At 40.3% G+C, this 22,743-nt stretch overlaps 3 protein-coding genes across 4 annotated transcripts; 1 reads left to right on the plus strand and 2 right to left on the minus strand.

Annotated features, from left to right (window-relative positions):
* On the plus strand, nucleotides 1–3,023 carry lyve1a (lymphatic vessel endothelial hyaluronic receptor 1a). The gene is made up of 6 exons (XM_088295689.1): nucleotides 1–171; nucleotides 240–417; nucleotides 497–636; nucleotides 1,361–1,543; nucleotides 1,630–1,702; nucleotides 2,681–3,023. Exons 1-6 carry the CDS (start codon nucleotides 87–89, stop codon nucleotides 2,745–2,747), a joined length of 726 nt encoding a protein of 241 aa, XP_088151815.1. The 5' UTR covers nucleotides 1–86; the 3' UTR covers nucleotides 2,748–3,023.
* Nucleotides 2,031–14,375, minus strand: ampd3a (adenosine monophosphate deaminase 3a). Of its 2 annotated transcripts, none has more exons than XM_088295687.1 (15): nucleotides 14,235–14,375; nucleotides 10,640–10,862; nucleotides 9,773–9,959; nucleotides 9,146–9,311; nucleotides 8,857–9,076; nucleotides 8,159–8,288; nucleotides 7,888–8,082; nucleotides 6,842–6,973; nucleotides 6,510–6,673; nucleotides 6,289–6,415; nucleotides 5,631–5,794; nucleotides 5,428–5,548; nucleotides 4,475–4,648; nucleotides 4,200–4,310; nucleotides 2,031–4,047 (listed from the first exon to the last, which is right to left on the minus strand). In XM_088295687.1, exons 2-15 carry the CDS (start codon nucleotides 10,858–10,860, stop codon nucleotides 3,874–3,876), a joined length of 2,286 nt encoding a protein of 761 aa, XP_088151813.1. In that variant the 5' UTR covers nucleotides 10,861–10,862; nucleotides 14,235–14,375; the 3' UTR covers nucleotides 2,031–3,873. The 2 variants fall into 2 exon arrangements, with proteins under 2 accessions (XP_088151813.1, XP_088151814.1); XM_088295688.1 differs by lacking the exon at nucleotides 14,235–14,375 and adding an exon at nucleotides 12,916–12,980.
* A 2,823-nt stretch (nucleotides 14,376–17,198) lies between these two features.
* Nucleotides 17,199–19,516, minus strand: adma (adrenomedullin a). Its single transcript, XM_088295691.1, has 4 exons — nucleotides 19,393–19,516; nucleotides 18,679–18,781; nucleotides 18,458–18,571; nucleotides 17,199–18,368 (listed from the first exon to the last, which is right to left on the minus strand). Exons 2-4 carry the CDS (start codon nucleotides 18,771–18,773, stop codon nucleotides 18,065–18,067), a joined length of 513 nt encoding a protein of 170 aa, XP_088151817.1. The 5' UTR covers nucleotides 18,774–18,781; nucleotides 19,393–19,516; the 3' UTR covers nucleotides 17,199–18,064.
* Nucleotides 19,517–22,743: the final 3,227 nt, after the last annotated feature.

Here is a 22,743-nt window from a genome sequence, read left to right on the forward strand (position 1 = left end):
ATTTAACCCCGTCGTATTTGTCTGCGGCGCACACAGAGCGCTCAACACTTTGTACACGCATTCAATCGTCTCCACCACCACAAACCATGAAGAGCATTTTCCTTTCTGTGGCTGTGGCGCTGTTTTTCACCGCGGTCAGCTCTCAGCAGAGCGTCACAATCAACCTGCGAGGTAAAGCTTTTTTCGATTTCGTAGGTTCTTTGTGCTTCCAAAAGTCACATCGCGTATGCTGCCGACAGTGTTCCCAGCACCGAGCGTCGCCGGAGTGATCCAGCTCAGCCTTCTGAATGACCAAAGCCAGCCCGAGTACGGCTTCAATGTCACCGAAGCGCGAGAGCTTTGCACAAATCTCGGATTCAACATCGCCTCCAAAGATCAAGTCACAGAAGCCCTCAATCGGGGTTTAGAAACATGCAGGTAAAACCAAATCACACGCAAAGTCGAATTGAATCAAGAAAAATGAAACTTTTTTTTGTAATTATTTTTCTTTCTGAAGGTTTGGCTGGATTGACGAGCATTACGCTGTGGTCCCCCGTGTGAAGCCACTTGTGAACTGTGGCCAAAATCAGACCGGCTTGGTCACATGGCGAGCCGCACTGGACAAAAAGTTTGATGTGTTTTGCTTTAACCAATCAGGTAGGATGCGTTTGTCATTAAAAACGCATGAAATATGTACGCCGCTTAACACATTTTTTGGCCACCCGTCAGAATTTTTTTTTTTTTTTTTTTTTTAACCCAGCTTTGAGCTTTTTTCCATTTGGAACAGAATTATCTTTTAGATCCAAATTTGTCTCAAAGGGCTACTTTACAGATGTCTAAAATGTATCAAGCATATTATTTGATCACATTACTTTTTTTTTCTTTTCAGGAATATGAGTATGCAAATACAATTTGACATCCTAAAATATATATATATATATATATATATATATATATATATATATATATATATATATATATAGATGGATTTTTTGGTAATGTTAACAGTTGTATTTTGTTGGTTAAAAAAAAAAAAGGCTTAAAGAGCTTCCACAATATTTTTTGCATTGAAGTAGCAAAATGCAAATGCATCCAACTACTTGACGACAACATAAAATGAAAGGTTGACTTTAATATATTAAATGATTATTTTCTTGTCACCCAGTTTTATTCCAGGTTAGGTCGTTTTTAATTATTGAATTAATTAATTATTAATTATTGAATTAATTAATAATTATATATATATATAAATATGTTTTGCAAATGCAATACTAAACTCAGATGTTCAGTATTATCTGACAACCATAACGAATTATGAACATTACTATTGTGATCTGTATTTTATGTAATCAGTCTCTCCTTGTGTTTTTGCCATGTGCAGATTACACCGAAAAACCAGAGGAAGAATTGACGACCATGATCCCCAAGTCGTCTGACGATTTAAGTGCCACCCCTTCCCTTTTTATATTCAACCTTTCTTTGCCCTCCGACTTGTCTTTGCTGGACAGCCTGGACGGGGCACAACTCGCCCGTTTATCCGGCAGTGAACAGAGCTCCGGCAAAGGTTCGTCACTTGTCTCCATTACACAAAACTCAGGATTGTTTAGTCCCACATGGGCCCAATGTACCTGTCATGTTTGATTGTTTCAGGAAAAGTGGTGCTCATCAGCTCCGCGTGTGCTGTTCTCCTTGTTGCAATAGCCATCATTGCATACATGAAAATGTAAGTTGCTTTCTCTCATTTTCAGCTTTTTTTCTATTTAAGTAGTAAATAACGGAAATCCACAATTGGCTCGCCCCACTAAAAGAGTTTGTAATTGTCTATAGAAGCCACAAGATGGTGCTAAAGGACGATTTTTGTCTAAGTGAAGCTCTTCAACTCACTTCAGTCGTCCTTTGGCACCAAGATGCCACCAGATTGCCCCAAAGAAATACTCAAAGTGTTCGCTCTCAAGACACTGTTTGACTTAAGAGACGAACACAAACTGCAGTCTAACAAATGGTGAACAGTTCTTTTTCCAAAGCGATGCTATTTAATGACACTCGTTGAAGTTTACAGTCAAAACAAAAATTAAACTAAGACATTTGTATTGTTAAAACAACCACGTAACTGAAAGCTAGTGGTGTCCGGATTCGGTCCTCGGGGACCCCAATCCAGTCTGTTTTAGATTTTTTTTTTTTCCTAGCTCCAACACACCCGATTCATAAAATATCCAAAGCAGGCTGGATGGGGGCTCCAGAGAACTGGATTTGGAAACGCCCTGCTTTAACCATATTCACACTAAACAATGTCGTAATACTATCCGTTCTTTATCCTCTCTGTGAAATTATACCGCCCGGCCAAGTTGCTTACAAGCCTTTGATACTGAGTAAAAAAAAATCTGGCATTGAGTGAGTCTGTTTTGTCAGTAGAAAGAAAGAAAGTTCATATTTATCTGTCGTTGTTTTCAATTGTATTTCTCAAAAGCACGAGACATCTCATTCTGCGTGAGTACTGAAGTATGTTGGTACTTGATGTAGTGCTTTGTCGCCATCTGGTGGCATCTTTGTGTCAAGAAAGCACCCCATGTTGAATTGAGGAGTCGTCTCGTGCCATCTGTAGAATTATGAACCTGTTTAGGGAGGTGTCAGTTACGATTCTAAAATGACCAGTAGCTATTCGTATCAGGCATTCATGGTGTCAATATGTATTTGTGAACAGGGAAAGACGCTTCCAGAGAGCTGACGTGATTCAACAGCGTGGAGACGTCGTTGACATTGCAAGTTAAATGATCGCTTAAAGCAAAAAAAAACAAAAAAAAACCTGTCTGATTTCAGCTTTTATGTGTTTGTGTGACGCACATCTGATTTTGCACCGTGCATATTGCTTTGTGTCTTTTGTGGAAGGATGTACAGTATATAGCCGCTACATAATCACCGATTCCTTGTTTTGATTATTTTGATACGGCAAGCACATGCGAGTAAATGAAACTTTCAAGACCTAGACGAGACATGATTTGTTTGTGTAATCACATCGTTCCATAGTAAACTGTGTGCAAAGCTTTCTCGACAGGTTTCTTGTGTAAATGTCTCTCACGTCGTCACACAATACAAGTCGGCAGTGCAAATGTTTACACATTGTGGCTTTATGTGAAGATGGAATGTGCGCCCTTGTAAATTGTTTAAGCCTACAATGAAATTAATCATACACGACATTTTTCCTCTTGTCAGATTGGTGACTATCTCCTTATTCAAACTGCATACTGTTACAGTACAGTTAGTTGCGCAAATAGACACTCGTATAACGTCAAGAATAAAAATGTAGTGGAAATACTTAAGTCCTGTCGGGAACATAATATTACATACTGAAATCCTCCCAAACACACAGTGCTGAAATCCTTGAGACATTCTATTAAAATATGATGAGGGTTCGCCTAGTGCGCCATCTGCTGGAAGGGGCGCAAAAAGGTTTTTAAAGGGGAAGTCAATAATATGAGCCGTCACTAGACTAAACAAAGCATTCTGATTCATATTCTTGCCTTTTTGGAAGATGAGTTGAGCAGCAAAATCCAAATGTTAGCTAGTGGCCATTTTGTCACTTTGTGTTGTACTGAGAAGTCAACAGTTTACATTGTGGGGAATGTTAGGCGACGCGACTCCTCTTCGCCGAGGGGGGTGACTGCTCACTCGGGCTCATTGTGAGCCAAGCAATCTGCGACCACTCATCCTTGGACACAACTTGGTCAATATTTTTAAGCAGACACCTCAACTCTGATGTGATGTGCGTTGGACTGTTTTGATCGTGTGTGAGGGAAGAAAATCAGTAAACGGTGTGAGAGCATTTCAGTGATGTGTGTTTCAGTCGTGTGCTTGAGAGTGTGCGAGTAATCCCGATTGATGTCCCTCTTGGTGGATTCAAAGAACCGAGTTGATGGCTTCAGACTTGACAGCATCCGCAAGGAAACTGAGTTCATTGCACAGAGTTTCATGTCGGTAGGCCATGCGGATCTGAGCCACGTTGGTGCGGCGAATGTCATTTCCCTCGGGTCCATCTTTCAAATAGTTCACCCCCAAAAAGTGCTTCTTGTCCTAGAAGTTAAAAATGCCAAATGATGAAGTGAACGTGAACGGCAAAAACATCATATCATATTATTGGAGCTGACAATCATAACGGCTCTGCGAAGGAAACCTCCCATGTGGCCCACGACAAAAATGAATTTGACACGCCTACTACACGGTACCTGGTCAGAGAGTCCACATTGCAGCACGCTATTTCTGGCTATTTCACACACATCACACGTGCTGAGCTTCCACAGCTGAGCTGCAATCGCATATTCCTCCATCAGTGGCTCCTGTGAACACAGAAAGCGTTTTATTTGAAAAATAGAACTCGTGACATGATCCAAGTTGAAGCACACAGCCAACCACTATACAATATTCACACAAGTTTTATTTCAGCGAGTCGAGTCTCTGCGGTGAAATGCGGTTTTGAACCCATCGGGTGCTCGAGCGTTACTTTGGTGTAGTGGAACTGCATCGGGTCGTCTGTGGACAGCGACACGCAGAGGCCTTTGTGCAGGAACTCTCGCAGAGGGTTTTTCGAGTATTCCAAGAACAGGCTGTTGTTGCTCAAAGGAGACATCGCGATGGGCACTTGGGCCAAGTAGTACAGATACTGAAGCACGGGGCTCTACAAGTGGGGAAGAAAAAGAAATGCTATTTTTAGGAAAAATTGTGCATGGGTTTTGTGAGTGTGCGTCATAAAAAGAGGCAACTTAGTTTGTGTTGATAGGTCAGTGCTGCTCAAATAGTAGGACGGGTGCCCCTGGGGGGGGGCGCGTGTGAATCTGGGGAACATGCTTTTTTTCCGCCGTACTACAATAAAGTGTAATTGCACATCCACTCCAGTAGTTGGCAGTGGTGCTCTCTCAGCGAGTATCAACTCGACGACGCAGGTTTGTTTTGAAATGAAAATGCTATTATTTATAATTACAACAGAGAGTGGGTGGTGGGGTGGGAGCGCATATTGTTTTCTTCTTGCTAGGGGGGGGGCTGCCTCATGGATGCCATTGCCCGCTGAATTGTCCTCGCTTGTGTTAAGATGAGTGGTGAGTTCCAAAGCCAAAAACTAGTGATGGGAAAATGAAGCTTCAAATTTGCTTGATGAACCAGTTGCAGTATTTTCGGTTCCTCTAGATGGCACTGTTGCTTTAAATAAAGGCTTTAAAAAATGGCAATTCAGTCCAATATTGAACAGAGAGTGCCATCTACAGGAGTCCAAAAAAACTACATCTGCTTCATGAAGCAGATTTAAAGCTTCATTTAGCCATCACTACCAACAACCCCAGACGCAGGTGATGACTTTGCTAATGTGGAGAACGCCATCAGCCGCCATTCCCAATGTTAACAACATTCAACTGATTTTAGTCCCTGCTGATCATTAGAAGACATCAGGTCAGTGTGATGTACCTTCTTCAAGTTGAGCCCATGTGAGATGTTATCTGCTGTGAGGAAAGCAGATACCAGATGAGTCACAGAGCCTGCTTCTCCACAGTGCGGGCGAAATTGGAATGTGCTCAGGCCACGTTCCCTGCAGAGCCCACAAGGCGACAACGAGTTGCGTTCGACATCCCATACTAGGCGGACAAGATGCAGAAGGAATGCGCTCTTACTTTCGGAGATTGTTGAGGACCATGATGTTTGCGTACATGTGGAAGACGTAGTAGCTGTATGGCGGGTTGTCATCGCCCGTCCACTGTTCCGGCTTTGGGCTCTTGAATGAGAACATGTGATCGCTGTGTTTGGACTCGTCATCGACGCTGTCAAAGCCCGATACCTGAGGAGGGGAAAACAATATAAACATTTAATTTAGAAAGGATTTGGATTATTATAGTTTGTGGGAAAGTCTTGTATTTGTTATTGGGACAGCCAAAAATTTTTTTTTCCAATGGTCCAGTTAGGTACTGTATTTTCCGCACTATAAGACACCCCTGCATATAAGCCGCAGCAACTCTTTAAAAAAAAAAAAAAAAGATGTAGGGTGTTAACCACAGTTTTCTATGTTGAAAAAAATGTGTTGTTTACTGCATGTAGAGAATGATTTTGTACTGTGAATGCACATAGAGAGAAAAAAAAAATCAAGATTTATTTAGTGTAGTTTCTGAACGATAGAGCGCCCCTAGTGGTGAAAGAAAAATCCACAGAAAAGCTGCATGGTTCAAAATCGAGGAAAAAAGTAGCATTTTTCAATTCTTCATCCTTGCAGAATTTGGATGAAATAATGTCATGTTGCAAATGTACTCAATGCAGGACAAAAAACGTACAACTTACGTATTTGAGGAAAACGTGAAGTTCTTTATGACTCTGAGGGTGAATGGTTGCCTCAAAGAGTGGAAGGAATATATTCTCCAGCATCTTGGCAAAATTAGGCACCAGCTTCTTTGATTTAAAAATGTCACTAGACACATACAAAATATTTTCTCAAAAAGGAAATGTTGAACATTTTAGGGATGATCTGATAAAAAAAAAAAAAATAATATAGGAGGACTCACTATATTCTCGGCACTTGAATCATCCACCTCATGTTTGGAGAGTGCACTTTGTGCTGAATGAACCACTTGGCCAGGTTGCGCCACTCCTCCGGAGCGCGTCCGTAGATGGACAAGCGTGGCTCTGCGTGCTGGTATTTACTTTCCTCCAAGTCGTGGGACACTTCCTGTTCATGGTGGAAATGAAACGTCACCAAAACGGCCTGCTTGCTCTGCTCGTTCCTCATAAAGCGGTGCCTTGAAAATGCAACTTTCATTTGTTCCATCACCGCATTTTGTTACTTGACAAGAAATATGGCACTCAACACAAAACTACCAACTAGGACTGTTTTTACCTTTATTATGCGAGCAAAATACTCGCCGTTGAGATGGTTGTCCGTTTTGAGAAAGATTTCTCTGAGTTCACTGGCTCCAACGGGATTATACTTAGAATTGAATTTATCAAAGCGATGGAATGTATGCCTTCCCTGTTGACATGAAAAACACAATGGAAAGTCACAAATTATCTCTACTAATATCGAGATTAATCTAAAAACAAAGTTAAATATTTTAACTCAGTTTCCTCAATTTTATTTACTTTATAAACTTTGCAAGCCGAAGTCAAATATTGTACCATTTTAGCTGTACATAGTGATGGGAAAATGAAGCTTCAAATGTGCTTCATGAAACAGTTGTAGTATTTTTGGACTCCTGTAGATGGCACTCTCGGTTCAACATTGGGCTGAAAGGACACTGAATTGCCATTTTCTAAACCTTTTATTTCAACCACAGGTGTCAAACTCAAGGCCCGGGGGCCAGATCTGGCCCTCAACCTCATTTTATGTGGCCCACAATGGGCAAATCATCTGCATCAACTTCCTGTTTCTAGCATATTTTCTTCACTTTTAACAACACTGAGATATGAGATATTGCCATTTATTTGTTACCAATTCTCCTCTTTTAAAATAAATTGAAAAATTGTTGAACAATTACTTACTGGCTTCTGATTTCAAAACTGGCTTTCCAATCAATTTAAATGGGTTCACAGTCATACCGGCCCTCTGAGGGAAACCACAACTACGATGTGGCCCGTCCACAAAAATGAGTTTGACACCCCTGATTGATACCAACAGTGCCATCTCGAGGACTTAAAAATACAGTAGCTGGTTCGTGAAATAAATGTGAAGCTTCATTTTCCCGTCACTAGCTGTACATCTTTAGCAGATCTTCTCAGAACAAAACACCGTGCTCAAGTTACGACGTGAATAAATATTTGTAACAAGGGTCATAAAAAATAGTAGTTGGAAAATTTAATTAATTGCAATAAATTTTGTGATTAATTAATAAATAAACATTTTTAATCGCTTGGCAGCTCTCTCTCTCCCCCCCCCCTCTTCCTTACAGCATGTACATCGAGGGAATCGACTGTAAGGTCATAGGGGTCCATGTTGAGGGCATGGAACACCTGCTCCAGAGTCATCTTCTGGCCATCTTTTTCCATGACCACACGGTCCGAATCGGTGTTGTAGGTTTTCTGAATGAAAGTCAACAGGTGCTTCTGAGACATGCACGCAGCTGCATGAATGTGTGTATCCACCTGTGGGAAAAACACTGTATCAGCATATTTTTAAAAATAAAATCCCATTGCCTATGTGTTAGGGAAAAATACCAACCTTTCTCACATTGTAGAAATCTCTGTGAGGAACACGTTTTAGTTCCTTCAGCTCAGCCATCTCATTGAGCATTTCATGGAGGTGGAACTTGGAACTCAAGAAATTGAGTCGCCGATGACAGTAGGTTTTTCTAGAAATCAGCCATTTTTTAATTTGGAAGTTGCAAAATCTAATTTGCTTAGAAGTCACAAATGGATATAATAAAAATAATGTAAAGTATTTTTTTCCTTGGTTGAGCAAGGTCAAATGTGTCAAATGTTGGATAGCTGACATTTTGTATCAAACAGTTAATAGGATAAAACTAAAAATCAAATAATAATGTAAATTCACCTCTCACACACCCCAAAAAATATTTCACTCATGTCCCCCACACACTCAGATAACAAAATTCCTCTCACACTCAACAAAGACACTCTCTCCACAAAAATAAAACTCTCAAAACTCGGCATCTCTCACACAAAAAACACTAAACAACCTCTCAGGTACAACAACAAAAAAACGACCATCACACACACAAAAAAACAAAAACATTATCACATCACACACACAAATACGTCTCAAATAGGTGAACTTTTGGCAAAGAATGGAGGATAGGCTCCACCCAAAAAAATCCAAATCTGCCAAAACTGCAAATATGCTGCAGTTCACTGTGTCCAACCAGCATAGACGATGGATGTCAGTTTGTTGTGACAACTTACGTGGGTCCATCTGCAATCATTGCCAGCACGTGACTCAGATCTATAGCAAAGGTTTCCAGATCTGGATACGGAAGGTCATGTGGACGATTTCCTCTGAGATCTTCAGCGTTATCATACACGTGCACTATTCCATCCAAAAGGCTTAATTCATAGGTCAGGTTCTCCGGGATGTTTTTCATACTGTACGGATCCTCATCTTCTGTTGGGCATGGGCACATGTCTGGAGACAGAAGACAAAGTTAATCATCCACCAATTAGTGTCTTTTTGTTTGTTAACATATTTTAAAACCTGGTTGAACTTCCTCCTCTTCACTCCATTTGACGTTTTCAGCTCTGCGAAGGAACTGCGCTGTGGTTCGGCAGAATCTGTGGTAGGCCAGTCTGGAATATTTCTCACGAATCAACAGAGCCTTCAGAAGACTTTTAGCTGCCTGTTCATAGTCTTCCACTGTGATCTGAATCGTGTATGAAGATTAGCATTAGCAGTTAGGAGTCATGTGAATTCAAATTGACAAGACGTTGAAGTACACAACCCAGCGGCTTCAGAGCCAAATGCGGCTCTTTGGCGCCGCCCTAGTGGCTCCCTGGAACTTTTCCAAATATGTTTTAACATGGACAAATATCGGGGAGGGAAACATATTTTTTTGTGTTAATATGGTTTCTATAAGAGGACAAACATGACACAAACATTCTTAACATTTGCCAATGTTGTAAAAATGTGTAGAATAAATATGAAATGTCAACATTTCTGGCAACGAAGATTTGCGTGATAGCCTTTTAATTTATTTATTTAATTATTGATTTCTTCTTATTTTTAAGAAAATATCGAGTTTTATTTAGCTTAATATTATTTGCATAGTCATTAATCTAGTGTCTCGTGGATGTGTGCCAATCCTGTTCTTCCAGCTTCACTCACTCCTGCGCAGTAATCACCACTAATTGTGACCCTTTGGTAATCAGGGCAGCATTCCGGTTGAGATGAGCACAGCGAGCTGGAGCTGGGAGACAGGTATGGACCAGGAGCCCCTGGCCATGTCCAGTCTGGATTTCCTGAGATCTGGATGGACATGGACTGGGAACGAATCATCTTCAAGCTTTTGCGCCTGTAAAATAAGCCACGCAATTGATGAAGTTACTGTAAAGGTCAGTCTGATTTTAATATCTGAGGAACTGCTGAAGGCATATAAGGCCCCACGATTTGGAATTCCGTCAAAATGAAAAATATACCCTCCTTTGTTATCTGCTGAAAAATTAACCTGTTTGTTTCACCTGTTTATGTGCTCGAGCCAAAGCAATAAAAGTATTAGTTTGGTGGCATCTCGGTGCCAAGGAACTATCTTGAAGTAAATTGAGGAGCTTCATCTCTGCAAAAGTAGTGCCTTGGCTCCATCTTATGACATGTTAGTGCCAAGAAACTATGTTGAAGTGAATTAAGCAGTTTCAGCTAAACAAAACTTGTTCTTTGGCACCTCCTTGTGGCATTTATCGGTATTTTGAAACAAGGAGCATTCTTTTCATTCCCAGTGCAAGTCTTGTGCAAAGTGCAGTCTAACTAGCCTTTTCTTACTTTTGGTGTTTTGCTAAAATTAATGCTGGTAGAATTGGGCGTAACAGGGTGTTTGCAATTGTCATGGGAAAATAAAGCTTCAAATTTGCTTCATGAACCAATCCTTGCGCAATCCCTGATTTGCATCAAAATGAGGGTGGTCAGATGCGCAGTGCATACGAGTATTTGGTCAGTTTAATTGTTTTCCTTTTGGTCAGTCGTGAACGGGCGGTCTACCTTTTGGTGCTCTCCTCCGACTTCTGTTCGGCAAGCTCCTTAAGCAGTTCATGCTCTTTGGCTTGCTGGAGGCCAATCGGGCAATCCTCGGGCACTGTGAACATGGATAAGGCATCCTTATTGTCCTCTTCTTTCAGGGCCGACGCGTACACCTTTTCCGCCAGGCGTTGGGTCTCCTCCTCGGCCTCACTCAGCGTTACCTTCGGGAATTGGCGAGGCATGTCTGCACGTTAGAAGAAGCCAAAGTCAACGGTAACATAAACCTGCGTGGGTACAATACACAGTAGAGGCGGACTCGTCCTTCTTCCGAGGACAGGACTTTGACTAGATTGTACTGTTTTGTAAACAAGAAAATCCTGACCTGGGGCAGGTTGTGTGATAATATGAGGGCAGGCTACAATTGGGGGAGGGGGTATATTGTGAAGAATCTGCTGAAGCTCATGACGTTTCTACGAAGCATTTAAAAATATTTCATATCTGTGAGTTTAATCTTCATGTATTTGTATGCTCTTGCCTAACTAGTAAGACATTTCAGTGCAGTAGTCGAATGACAAGGGCACACCTGTAGAAGCACTGTGGCTTACTAACTTTTTGAGAGTGCCATCTAGAGGAGGACAAAAATACTACAACTGCTTCATGAAGCCGATTTGAAGCCATCACAACGTCAATGGCAATGAATGAGTTCTTCGCATGCAGTTGTCAACTAGTGCACAGTATCTAGGTCACTAGTACATGTATTTTTCTACTAGTGTGCCCTAATCGTTCTACCCTTGCGGGGACATTTCATACAGTAATGGAAGGTCACGGGAAAAAGAAAAACAGCATTTTTTTCATTTTATTCATGCACCCTAGTTTTTTTTTGTCTTACTAATGAGGACAAAAAAAGCGTCCGAGTACATGAACAATTCAGCGCACTAGTAGGCTATGAAATAAACCACCTTACCACAGACAAAACGTCTGAGTGGAGTGTTGTGGTTTAAGCCACTGTTCCGTTCTCTGAGCGTGCTTCCAGGAAGCTCGCCATCCTGGATACGCAACACTTTCCAAACAACAAGTGTGTATTCCTGCATAGCATCGTCAAGATATGTGATAGGCTCGTACTGTTTTATTGATCCGCAAGTGGCGGCCTTTTCAATTATTCAGCAACCCGAACGAGATTATATTTAAAGCAATCTCTTTTTGCCTGCTCGCTTTTGGTAATCACATTGGTGCTTACGGACTTGCGGCAACGAGATACTAAATATTACCGTATGATGTTTGTAAAAAGCAAATTTACCGTATTTCAAATGAGATTAGAATCTACTGAGATTTTGGGCGCGATTTGGACATTTTCACAAAGGGGTGTACTCACTTTTCTTGCGTTTGGTTTAGACATTAATGGCCATGTGTCGAGTTACTTTTAAAGAACAGTAACTGTTTAGTGAGCTTTACATTGACTACTTTACTGGCCTCAAGCCCATGAAACACATTTGGGATCAATTCAAGTAAGAGACGGAACCAGGCCTTCACGAATGGAAATAAAGTCATCATCCCCTGATTTTGAATTCTTCAAAAATGCTCACCACTCATTTGAATATAGTATTTGATTAATATGCGAGAGTCTCTTGCCGTAGATTTGCGTTGACGGCTGTCAAATCTGAACGCTTCCAGGAAACATGTTTTATTCAGTGTTCGTGTTGCCTGTCTGGGGAAGGAAGCAGATCTGATTTCATGGCTTTTAGAAAGCATCATTGGACGCAAACATGAGGAGAACGCTAATGGTGCTCTCTCTGATCCTCGTCTCGACAATTGCTCTCATGATAAATCTGTTATATATCCACTGTAAATGTGGACAGGAGCGTAATCTTTTTCATTCATGATTTCCCACTGCAATGTGTTAATCCTAGAGGAGGCCATTTTTTTTTTGTTTTTAAAGAAAGTTCATGTTGCATATTCAGGATGACGCCTTCAGAAACCATCACCAAAACTGATCTTAGTAAAATAATGTGCTTTATAGATCTGCTCATTTAATTCTTATGACATTAGAATTGTCCATATACGTGGTGAGTCACCTCACACCCCTCTCTTTCCCCAAAATACTCAAACAGATTCCAAACATTTACGCAATTATTGTGTGTGAGAATGTCATTGACTAAATTGAATCAACCACATACTGGCACATACGAAATTAATGTTTCACTTCTAATGTGCATCGTACATGCAGTATCGCAAAGACATTTAAAAAAAAATATGCAACACATCAGCATGATTATTTATTTTTAAATAAATAGGCTTACCGCTTCAGATTCTGAAGTGTTTGTAAATAGTGGACATGTTTCCTGTTGAGGAACGACGACTCATGCCCTGTTCGAGTATTTGATATCACATCCACCACCCTGCAAGTGCACGTCAGGCCACCCTTAACTCCTTCATTGCCACGGATTGCGGCACAAACATCAACCCGAAGCTCAAAAATGGTCATACTGTAACAGCATTAAAAGTCTTTCCTTTCCTCCCGTTCACATCTTCAAATATCTCTTTAAATCAAATCAAATCAACTTAGATTAAGACATTTACAGTAGATTAATCAAGATTTTGGCATGTGAATGCACGTAAATGTACATAAACAGATTGTTCAAACGGTGCCTTTTGACACGCCAACAACTTTGCTAATTAAAACAGAACAGACTCAAGTGAAAAAAAAATCCAGATTTATTTAGCGTATTTTCTGAACTATAGAGCGCCCCTAGTGGTGAAAGAAAAATCCACAGAAAAGCCGCACCGCTGTATGAGCCGCATGGGTGAAAATCGAGGAAAAAAGTAGCGGCTTGTAGTCCGGAAAATACGGACTAAATGTATCCCAATTTCCGAGGCTGCCTATGAATTGAAGGCCAGTCTTATTGTTATGTTGTAGAAAGGCTATTCTAATATGAAGGCCCACACATTTTATTTTTCTTATTTGTCAAATAATACCAACCAAGGTGTCCAAAAAGTCAATACACACGTACTTGTTTTCCATTTAATTTCAGGCATTCCTCAGACAGATTTAAGGTCTGCATTTGAGAGTTTTGGCTTTTCCGTTTTGTAAACATCTCCTTCGCTTGCCCATGGCTCAACAATTGACTTTAGAGTCGAATTGCACATTGAGAGTTAAATGTAGCAGATTTATAAAAAAAAAAAGATCTGTTCATGACAATCTAAGCATCGAAAGGCCCGCTACTACCATTGCTGATACACTGAACTCCAAACACCAGTGATGGGAAAATGAAGCTTCAAATTTGCTTCATGAACCAGCTGCTGTATTTTTAAGTCCTCTAGATGGCACTGTTGGTTTAAATAAAGGGTTTAAAAAATGGCAATTCATTGTGTTTTCAGCCCAATGTTGAACCGAGAGTGCCATCTACAGGAGCCCAAAAATACTACAACTGGTTCATGAAGCTGATTTGAAGCTTCATTTTACCCATCACTACCAAACACGTTCAAAGGGAAGACTTCAGCCATTGAATTTTGGAAAAATGACAGCTGTGGAAAAGAGTCAATGAGTGTTGACAAAACATCTGCACAGTACCACGTGTCCGGTTGCCGTTCTGTCTGAATAGGGCTAATGAAACCTCACCTCAAGCTGAAGTTCGCTCCAAACCCCCTTGCGGAGTGCCTGAAGACGGCCAAAGGCCCACAGTCCTTGATTTAGCAAGGCAGTGTTTAGAATATGAGGCTAATCCTCTCTGTCCAGGTTATCAGCGTACTTTTAGAGTTGGCTTTGGAGTACTGACATTGAGCCGCCTGTATCGCCTTAATGGACATCAGAGTTTGCGCGACGGATAATACGCTTGCCCTCTCCTCCCCTTCGTCGTGCGCCGTCATCTAACGCATCAGTTATCTCAGCGTTATTTTTCTCTTAACACGCACGTTGACCTGCGCTGATCAGCGTCTCTGTGCTGTTATCACACCAGTGGCGTCATCAGTTGATTGGCTTAGCCAAGCGGTGACTACCGCACATTATTAGAGTACAGTGACTAGGCCACATCCAGGTTAATTGAGTCTAATCATGGTACGCCGTCACACGAATACTTTTCGCACAAAGAGTGGACTACACTTAGTTCACATGAAACAATAGAAATATAGAAGAGTGTCATTCTATTTATTAGCTCGTTATAAATTTAGTATTTTACCAGTACTGTACTTCTAATACTGATTGTGGTATCACAAGATGAGATATTTACAATAGAATGAGATCCAGCTGCTGTTTAATTAAAAGTATGTTTTCATAAGTGAAGCTTTTGCTTTGTTTTGACACGAACGAAATGCATTAAAAAAAATACATCTGTTGTTTTGATGTGTTGTGGTCTAGAACAATGTTATCCCGCATCATACAATATTTCTAACAGCGCTCAGTATAATGCGGTGTAGATTGCTGAAATCGACAACGGGAGCAAAAATCTTGTTTAAAAAAATTACAATCAAGCATTGCTGCTGGAGAGCAACATTTTTACATGGTTAATTGCGCAGTTTTCCTCTGAATTAGTTTATGTTGTGAAAATGAATGTCATGTCATTAAAAAGCCACCATTGCATATGAAATTCTGTTTTTTGCCAAATAAGATTTTTAATTGCATGCGAAGAATAGATCAGAGCAAAAACCTTCGAAAGACCATTTGAAGTTGTAACAATTTTTACACACTAGATGGCAATAGAGAATGCATAATTGAAGTTCGAAAATAGGTCAGCAACACTCACCCTTCCATGTTTTGAACATCCATTTTTTTTGTTGGTGTTGTATATCAAACTAAATCAAAGAACATCCCCAGCAGATGTTTGATTATTCTCCAAATAACTATGTCGTGCTTTAGACACCATCGTGGAAGTGCGATTCGCATTGCTCCCATGCAAAAAGGTTTCGCTTGGGTTTGGGGTTTCTTGTTGTTTTTTGTTTGTTTGTTTGTTTTCCTACTTCCATGGTCGAGTACTTGAATGTTCAAATCACAGAAGACTCTAAATTCGACCCATGACTGTGGTGTCTCTATTATATGTGCCCGTCCTGAAATGGACAGGTGATGAGTGGGACTTATTGAAAGGAGCTCCAGTATTTTGTGGTAAATGTTAGGAGTTACATATGACAAAGGCATTTTTCCCTTTTGTTTTGATTCCTATTTTTTCTTTATGATATTTATTTATTTATTTATTTATTATTATTATTATTATTATTATTATTATTTTATTATTATTATTACAAGGCACCATTTATGCTTATATTTCAATTGTGGGGAAAAAAGGGAAACAAGCAAGATGAAATGTTCAAATTAAGCCAGTGAACTATGTGAAGTGAATCATCAACACGTATGAGGCCCTCATGGTCGGACAAAAAGGTTCAAGAGTACACAAGCCTTAAAAGGTTTTGAGCTACTGGGGTAGATGATAAAACACTTAACAATACAAAAACGATCCCAAAAACAATTTGCTATTATTTTCATGTTCCTTAGACCCTGCAGCTTTCAAAGACCACCTGAATTGCAATAGCATGCTTTTTTTTTTTTTTCCTTCTAAATGACCTCGGTGGGTTGTCATGTTCAATTATCGTAATCATGGTGGGACTGCCTTGATGAATAAAATACAATTTAAAAAAAGAAATATTATTTATGTGAAGTGTAGTGGTTCATTTGCCCGACCAACTGGCAACTCGCCGCTCCCCTGAACAAGATAAGTGATGCAAAATAGTGAATGGACGAAAGTGAGGTCAACGCTGTCGTGTATTTGTTTTGTGTCACGTTGTTCACTCGTGCCCAAGGTCTTGCCTAGAAACCCATTTGCAACATCAAAACTAAAATAAATGTAGAATGTTATAAGATATAACACTAATGCTAACAACTTTATACTTTGTCATAAAAAAACCCCAAAAAAAACACCATTTTAATTCTTTCAATACATTCACCCAAAAAAAAAAAATTACCCAAAAATGACTTTAGCAACTAACGACCTGTTGACCTCGGGTTGATTTTAGCATGTTCGTTCTCTAAGCACAAAATGACGCGACCCTTCTTCCTTCCATTTTTTTTTCGACATGTGGCCCCCAGTGGAATTTTTTTTTTTGGACAGCCTTGCTTATAATAAATGAGATCTGCAGTCTTGTAGTCCTTCTTTGGCTGCTTGAATATGAACGGAATGAGCAGCAGTTTGCTCCTGCGGGAATGTTAGCCCCCCCCAGCCCCCCCATATATCACACCACCACATCCTTGTACTTCTTTACTAGCCATCTTTTACCAATGAAGACAGCTAAAGCTAAAAGCCTCAGCATCTCCGAGGCTCTGCGATGGCTTAGTCGACAAATATGAGCTGAATCAAGCAGGAATGCGCCTGGCACCCTGTCTGCCCTTTCTTAAAGAAGGGGGCTGTGGAGGGGTGGGAGGTCATAACTGAGGGAATGTAGCGAGAGGAGGGGAAACTCTAATGAGAGCCTGTAATCACTTAACAGAGACCAGGTGCTGCCTGTCTTGCTCTATTCCAGACAATCGACTGCGCCACGCTTGCTGGAATTTACGGCGGCTGAGAGCAAAAAGGAAGTCTGGACAAGGTCAAGGTTTTGTTTGCAATTTTTTTTTTTCTTTTTTTTATTACATGACAACATTATTGCTTTAACACAAATAAAATAGAGAACATTTACAAATATATAATATACCAAATAAAACAGTTATCATATTACCACAGTCTGTAAAAGAATACAATGCCCATATACCGTATATTTCCTTTCTGTACAAAAATAGTTCTATGCGGATTTAGATGTAAATTCTATATAATATTAAATAAATGAATTCCTATATACATATACAGTATCTCCAATTTAAAAAAAACCCACAAATATAGATTGCACGTGTTTTTTGTACAAATAACAACTTCAAGTATATTTCAATCCATTGTGGACTGGCACATAACTCACAGAATCGAAGGCATTTATTTTCCTTTATACAGTGCCCAAAACTCGATATAGGCTGAGAGCATCTATCCCCTCGTTTGGCATCGTGATGCACATCATCTTCTCCTGATCATTCATTAGAGTCCAAATGCAAAAGTGCTCACAGCTTTTTATCCTTGCAGGATAGCACTTCTGAAAAGTGGAGGAGGGATTGTGAGAGTGTCGTCTTTTACAAGTTCACTCGCTTCGGTAGGCATCAAAACTCTTGTGGTGGTCGCCCGCCCCCTGCCAGGCAGAGAGCAGCACCTGTAGTTGCTCCACGCCGTTCCATCCAGTGTTTGCAGTTGTTTGCTCGCTCCACATCACCGAGCAGCGAGGCTCAGCTCTTTAAGAAACTCAGTGCAGCCAGTCTTGCTCTGACCTGGTCCCCAGACCTGGAAAAAGTATACTCGGCATTCGGAGAACTGGAGAACAGAGCGGAGAGTACGCCAACTCTTCCGACTCCCTTGGCGTTTGTTCTTCTTTCTTGCAAAGTCCCATTCATGTTTGCCTGAGCAGAGCCTCGAGCTTATGAACCTGGGAGTCTGTGGTGCTCCACACGGGCCTGAGCCTGCCCTGCTCCAGCCTCAGTGCCACTTTGCCATCTGGAACGGAGCGACGTCTGCGGCCGTATCCTTGCGGGCTGATCTTGACAGGGGGGGCGCTGCCAATCTTCAGCGTGTTGTTGAGAAGGTGCAGACGGTGCGCCAGGTCGTGCACTGAGCACGTCCCCAGATAACAACCTTGTCGTCTTGACTGGCTGGCAGAATTTTTGGACCTCTTGGTTCGCACGTGGGCTCCAGTGCTGGAGGGGGGGGGACGGGACAGAACAGAAGAAGGTTGATTCAAGTTGCTGAATTCCGTGACAAGATGGCTTCCGTTGAAGGGACATACCTGGAATGCGGCAGCATGGTATCCCTGATGTCCTCTTGCCTGACAAAGTGCTCCGAGTTTACAGTCTCGCTGTCCAGATCCCGTCTGAGTCTGCTCCCGAGCCATATGCTGAGCCTAAATGAGGGAAGGCAAAAATCCATTAGTCTTAAGGCAGATCATTCCGACTGCTGTCGTCTCGGCAATTAACCGCGGCTTTGACGAGAGCGTGTGAATCTCCTCACCTCTTTTTTAACTTGGGATTCACTTCAAGTTCCACACAGTGTGCTGCGGTGGCCACCAGGCAGCAATAGAGGAAGGCCTGGAAGATTAGTTTCATTTTTCCTCCTGCGGAATCAAGGAAACATCCAGTTAGTCATTTGCAACATCACGCGCACATGACAAATTGAACTTTTCTAACGATGTGTGTTAATCTCGCGAGTACAGTAAGACTGTAAACTCGTCAAGCTTACACAAGAGTCCAAAAGCCAAGTTATTTGCCTTTATCATTCATTTATTTGAGAAGTTAAGCGAGGGTCACATTTTCCTCAGTTAAGTAAACCTACAACCATGCTTTGGGCCACTGGCCAATAATGTGAAGGACACCGTCTACCAATAGAACCTCCCGAAATAGACTTGCCACAATAACAGTGAAACAACAGCTTTAAAAAAAATAAAAAAATGCAATTTTCCTTTTGATTAAAAAGGTCTGGAATTAATTACACCTGAAAAGGTTTTTTTCTTAGATGTGCTACACCTTGAAAGAGGTTCCGCCACAGACGCACACACATTAAGAGCTGAACTGCTTATATAACCAGACAGATAACCTGTCCTTGTCCATACACTTGTGCCTTGACCTCAAAAAAGAAAGGATAAAGCCATCAGCTGGGACGGCAGCAACTATACAAAGGTGCTCAGTAAGAAGAAGACGAAGAAGAAAAAAAAGGGATTCAACATACCTGTTATTCACACTTGGTTGACAAAGCTCTTCTTTTTCTGGTCAGTTATTGAGACGAGTATTCCACAGGTTTGGGGAATATTGCCACTGGTCCTGGAAGGCAGCTGTGTGACTCTGCTAATAGCCACACACCAGACTGGGGAGCCTTTATACAGACGGTGGGAGGGGCTCATTGACTGACTCTCATCCTTTACACCCCCCCCCCCACCTCCTACTCCCAGTGGTGCAAAAAAATAATAAAAAAATAACACTATGAATAGTTGTAGAATGCTCATTCCAAAAAAAAAATATCTAAGTAATTTGGTGACTTTGTCTCACTTTTTCTAATGGAACGTTTCCATTTTCTCCTTTTCACGCCACTCCCTGACACAGTGAAGTTCCATGTCAGCTTGATGAATTTGAAATTTTTTTTGTCGATCAGAGAAGAAATGGTCGAGTCAATAAATAAGGTAAATATGCCTGACTGTAAATCCAATACACTCAAGGTATTTGTTTGACCAAGGTAAATAACTCGCCTTACGCCTCGATTTATTTTACCTTGCCGACGGCAGTGAGGTGGAATTTTACAATTATCTAACAATAAATCTAGAGTGAAAAAAAAAAAAGCGACTTCAACAATATTGGTCCAGACATGTTTTGAATAATTTGGATGAGTTGTTACTTTCAGGAAAGAGTTGGCAAATCATTTAGCCACACGTTTCCATTTAGGAATGCACGCACAGGAATCCATCAATAAATAGAATAGAATAGAATAGAATTTGAATTTGTACAGGTTTGGGTGTTTCCACTTGCACCTGCATCATGCCCTGAAAAGAGAATATTAACATTTTGGAAAAATTAGGATAAAGTAATATAAGTAAAATAAAATATATTTATATTAAATTGAAAGTCTGTTGTCAGATGTCGTGGTTAACTATAGTTATATGTATACATATATATATATATATATATATTAGTGCTGTCACGTGATAATTTTTTTTAACTAATTAATCACAAAAAAATCCATAATTAATCATGATCACCCGAGTTGACAGCCCTAATATATATATATATATATATATGTGTATATATATATATATATATGTGTATATATATATATATATATATATATATATATATATGGGTGTGTGTGTTCATCCATTCTTCTTTTGTATCGAATACAGCATATGAAATTTTGATTACTGTGAGTTTTAACATTGCAGAAATTCCAAAAGAGTGAATCCCAAAATTCCGATACACTATAAATTTCTTTTATTGAGCGCAACGGAGTAATATTTCAGTTTTGGATTTTCCTTTCAATTTGGAATTGAATGGGGAAATATGTCGTGACATGTTTTCTTAACTTGACATTCCATCAGCATCCCAAAATTCGATAAATAAATACAGCGATAAATCTTGAATAAGGGAACCCTGTGTGAGCTTTTTAGAGCGTTATATTTCTGACTAGAATTGATTCTTTTTTTAAACGCAAGAAAAAACATGAATGCCAAACACATGTGTTGTTAACCAGTAATCACAGTCGCCTCCAGTGATGCACTTACAGGAAGACAACAATTGGAGTTGTGAAATGACGACAGTAAAGCACCAGCTTTATCTTTGGCTCCTTATAAAGAAATCTTTTGGCAATCGTAGGATGAGTGACATGGTTTGTCCCATCTTTTACTGCCAATTGCTCGGAACGTGTGGCAGGAAATGTGTGTAATTACACCCCGTATGTCAGGCAAAAGAGAGCGTGGAGCTCAAGGGCTCGCTTTTCATTGATGATTCATGATTTTTAATTGATTAACTGTCAAACAAGTGTTATATGAAGCGATTTTTTTTGTATAATTCTTGTGTAATAATCAACAGTACTCGGAAACACCCATTGTGGATTTCCTCATATTTTGGCTCAATTTCAAAAATGTTTCTGCATGTTTATTTACCGCTTAGAGGTGGCTGCACAAGTAGAGGGACTCACAAAATCATGGAAAGTCTGAAGATGAGAGCACATATTGTACTTTACTGGGTTCCAACTTTTTTTTTTTTTAAAATGACGGACTCCATTGAGTTTGAGACAACTTTTTCCTGATTGTTTAATATTATTGATGAATTAATACACATGTATTTGTGCCATCTGAGTCTGTCCTAATAACTGTCAATAAATGTAATAAAAAATGTGAGATATGTCTGTTTATGGTGAACATATATTGATAAATTGTGTGAATTATTACTGTGTTTTTTTGTTGTCATTCTATATATTTGGAGAAGAAAAACAAGCATGTGTGCTATTAGTGCCTTTCTTTTTGCCACTTTGTGATTAAATTAAATCAATTTAAACACAAACGAACACAACATACTTGAATCTATCAAAAGATGATTTAACGAACTGTAGATATGTATAATCTGCATTTAACAACAGGGCAGATGTTTGTAAAGAAATTAAAAACAGTTCCAAGGTTCAAGGTTTGACTCTTTGGTCTGATCTTCCTGTGTGTGGTTTGTGTGTTCTTCCCTGTTCAGCCTTTTGCCACGTCTCACACCCTGACATACAGATTTTGCCTTTTTTACTGCCGCTTCTCCCACACTCACACCCCACCCCCTTCCTGCTCAGAGGGCGGTCTAGGTGATGATCAAAGTAAAGCTCATGCTGTAAGGAGCCACTGGGACAAGATCTTAGGAGGGTGCTGCGTTGGAGGTGTATACCTGTGGCGATTCATTTCATTAAATGGACACTCAAGCACTAGTAGTGGACAAAAAAAATTGTTTTTCTACAAGTGCCCTGCATTGTCTAACTGGCGAGAACAAAAAGTACACTAGAACATGGACCTTAAACTGGATATCAAGAGTATGGAATAAATGCCGAGACAACTTTCCAGAAACCTATTTCATTGATTATATCAGGTGCATGATGTACAAAGTATTAATGCCAGATCCCTGCAAGAACAACAGGCTGCCGTCATAAGTCTCATGAATGTACAGTATTCTAAACAGTTACTTTATTGCGCAGTGGTCACCAGCAATGACCACAGGCCTGCTCTAAAAATAGTTCACCAGCGATGGGACATTATGATTATCTAGAATGTTGTTGAAGAGACTGTAAACACTTGCAGGTATTTAAATTTATTATGTTGCCCTACCTTGAGAATTTATTAGCAAAATCAGTGTCTTTACATAAATGATGGTAATTAACTAATAATAAAGTGGGTCCTTTTACATTAAACAATTCCCAAGAAGTTTCTTTCAGTTTCAAAAAAGGTAGTGATCCCTTGTTGAGTTTAAGCTGGGCTGGCCCCCGGTGTGAGGGCCAAAGCGGCGTTTGTATTTGTCAACTCCGGGGGGCCCACGCCCATGGACAGCGCCATGTCGTCCACGC

The sequence above is a fragment of the Idiotropiscis lumnitzeri genome, chromosome 5, assembly GCF_059441095.1.
Source record: "Idiotropiscis lumnitzeri isolate Australia: NSW breed Sydney's pygmy pipehorse chromosome 5, RoL_Ilum_1.0, whole genome shotgun sequence".
Taxonomy (NCBI): Eukaryota; Metazoa; Chordata; class Actinopteri; order Syngnathiformes; family Syngnathidae; genus Idiotropiscis; species Idiotropiscis lumnitzeri.

Bases quoted from the DNA above. Each gene is read 5' to 3' on its own strand.
- adma (XM_088295691.1), bottom strand. From the start codon at position 18,773: ATGAAACTAATCTTCCAGGCCTTCCTCTATTGCTGCCTGGTGGCCACC. The intron at 18,572-18,678 runs GTGAGGAGATTC...TCCCTCATTTAG, and splicing joins AATCCCAAGTTAAAAAAGAG to GCTCAGCATATGGCTCGGGA. The intron at 18,369-18,457 runs GTATGTCCCTTC...CCCCCCCTCCAG, and splicing joins ACCATGCTGCCGCATTCCAG to CACTGGAGCCCACGTGCGAA.
- lyve1a (XM_088295689.1), top strand. From the start codon at position 87: ATGAAGAGCATTTTCCTTTCTGTGGCTGTGGCGCTGTTTTTCACCGCG. The intron at 172-239 runs GTAAAGCTTTTT...TGCTGCCGACAG, and splicing joins CGTCACAATCAACCTGCGAG to TGTTCCCAGCACCGAGCGTC. The intron at 1,544-1,629 runs GTTCGTCACTTG...TGATTGTTTCAG, and splicing joins TGAACAGAGCTCCGGCAAAG to GAAAAGTGGTGCTCATCAGC.
- ampd3a (XM_088295687.1), bottom strand. From the start codon at position 10,860: ATGCCTCGCCAATTCCCGAAGGTAACGCTGAGTGAGGCCGAGGAGGAG. The intron at 9,312-9,772 runs GTGAGTGAAGCT...TACACGATTCAG, and splicing joins GTGGTGATTACTGCGCAGGA to ATCACAGTGGAAGACTATGA. The intron at 9,077-9,145 runs GTTTTAAAATAT...TTCTGTCTCCAG, and splicing joins AGAGGAGGAAGTTCAACCAG to ACATGTGCCCATGCCCAACA.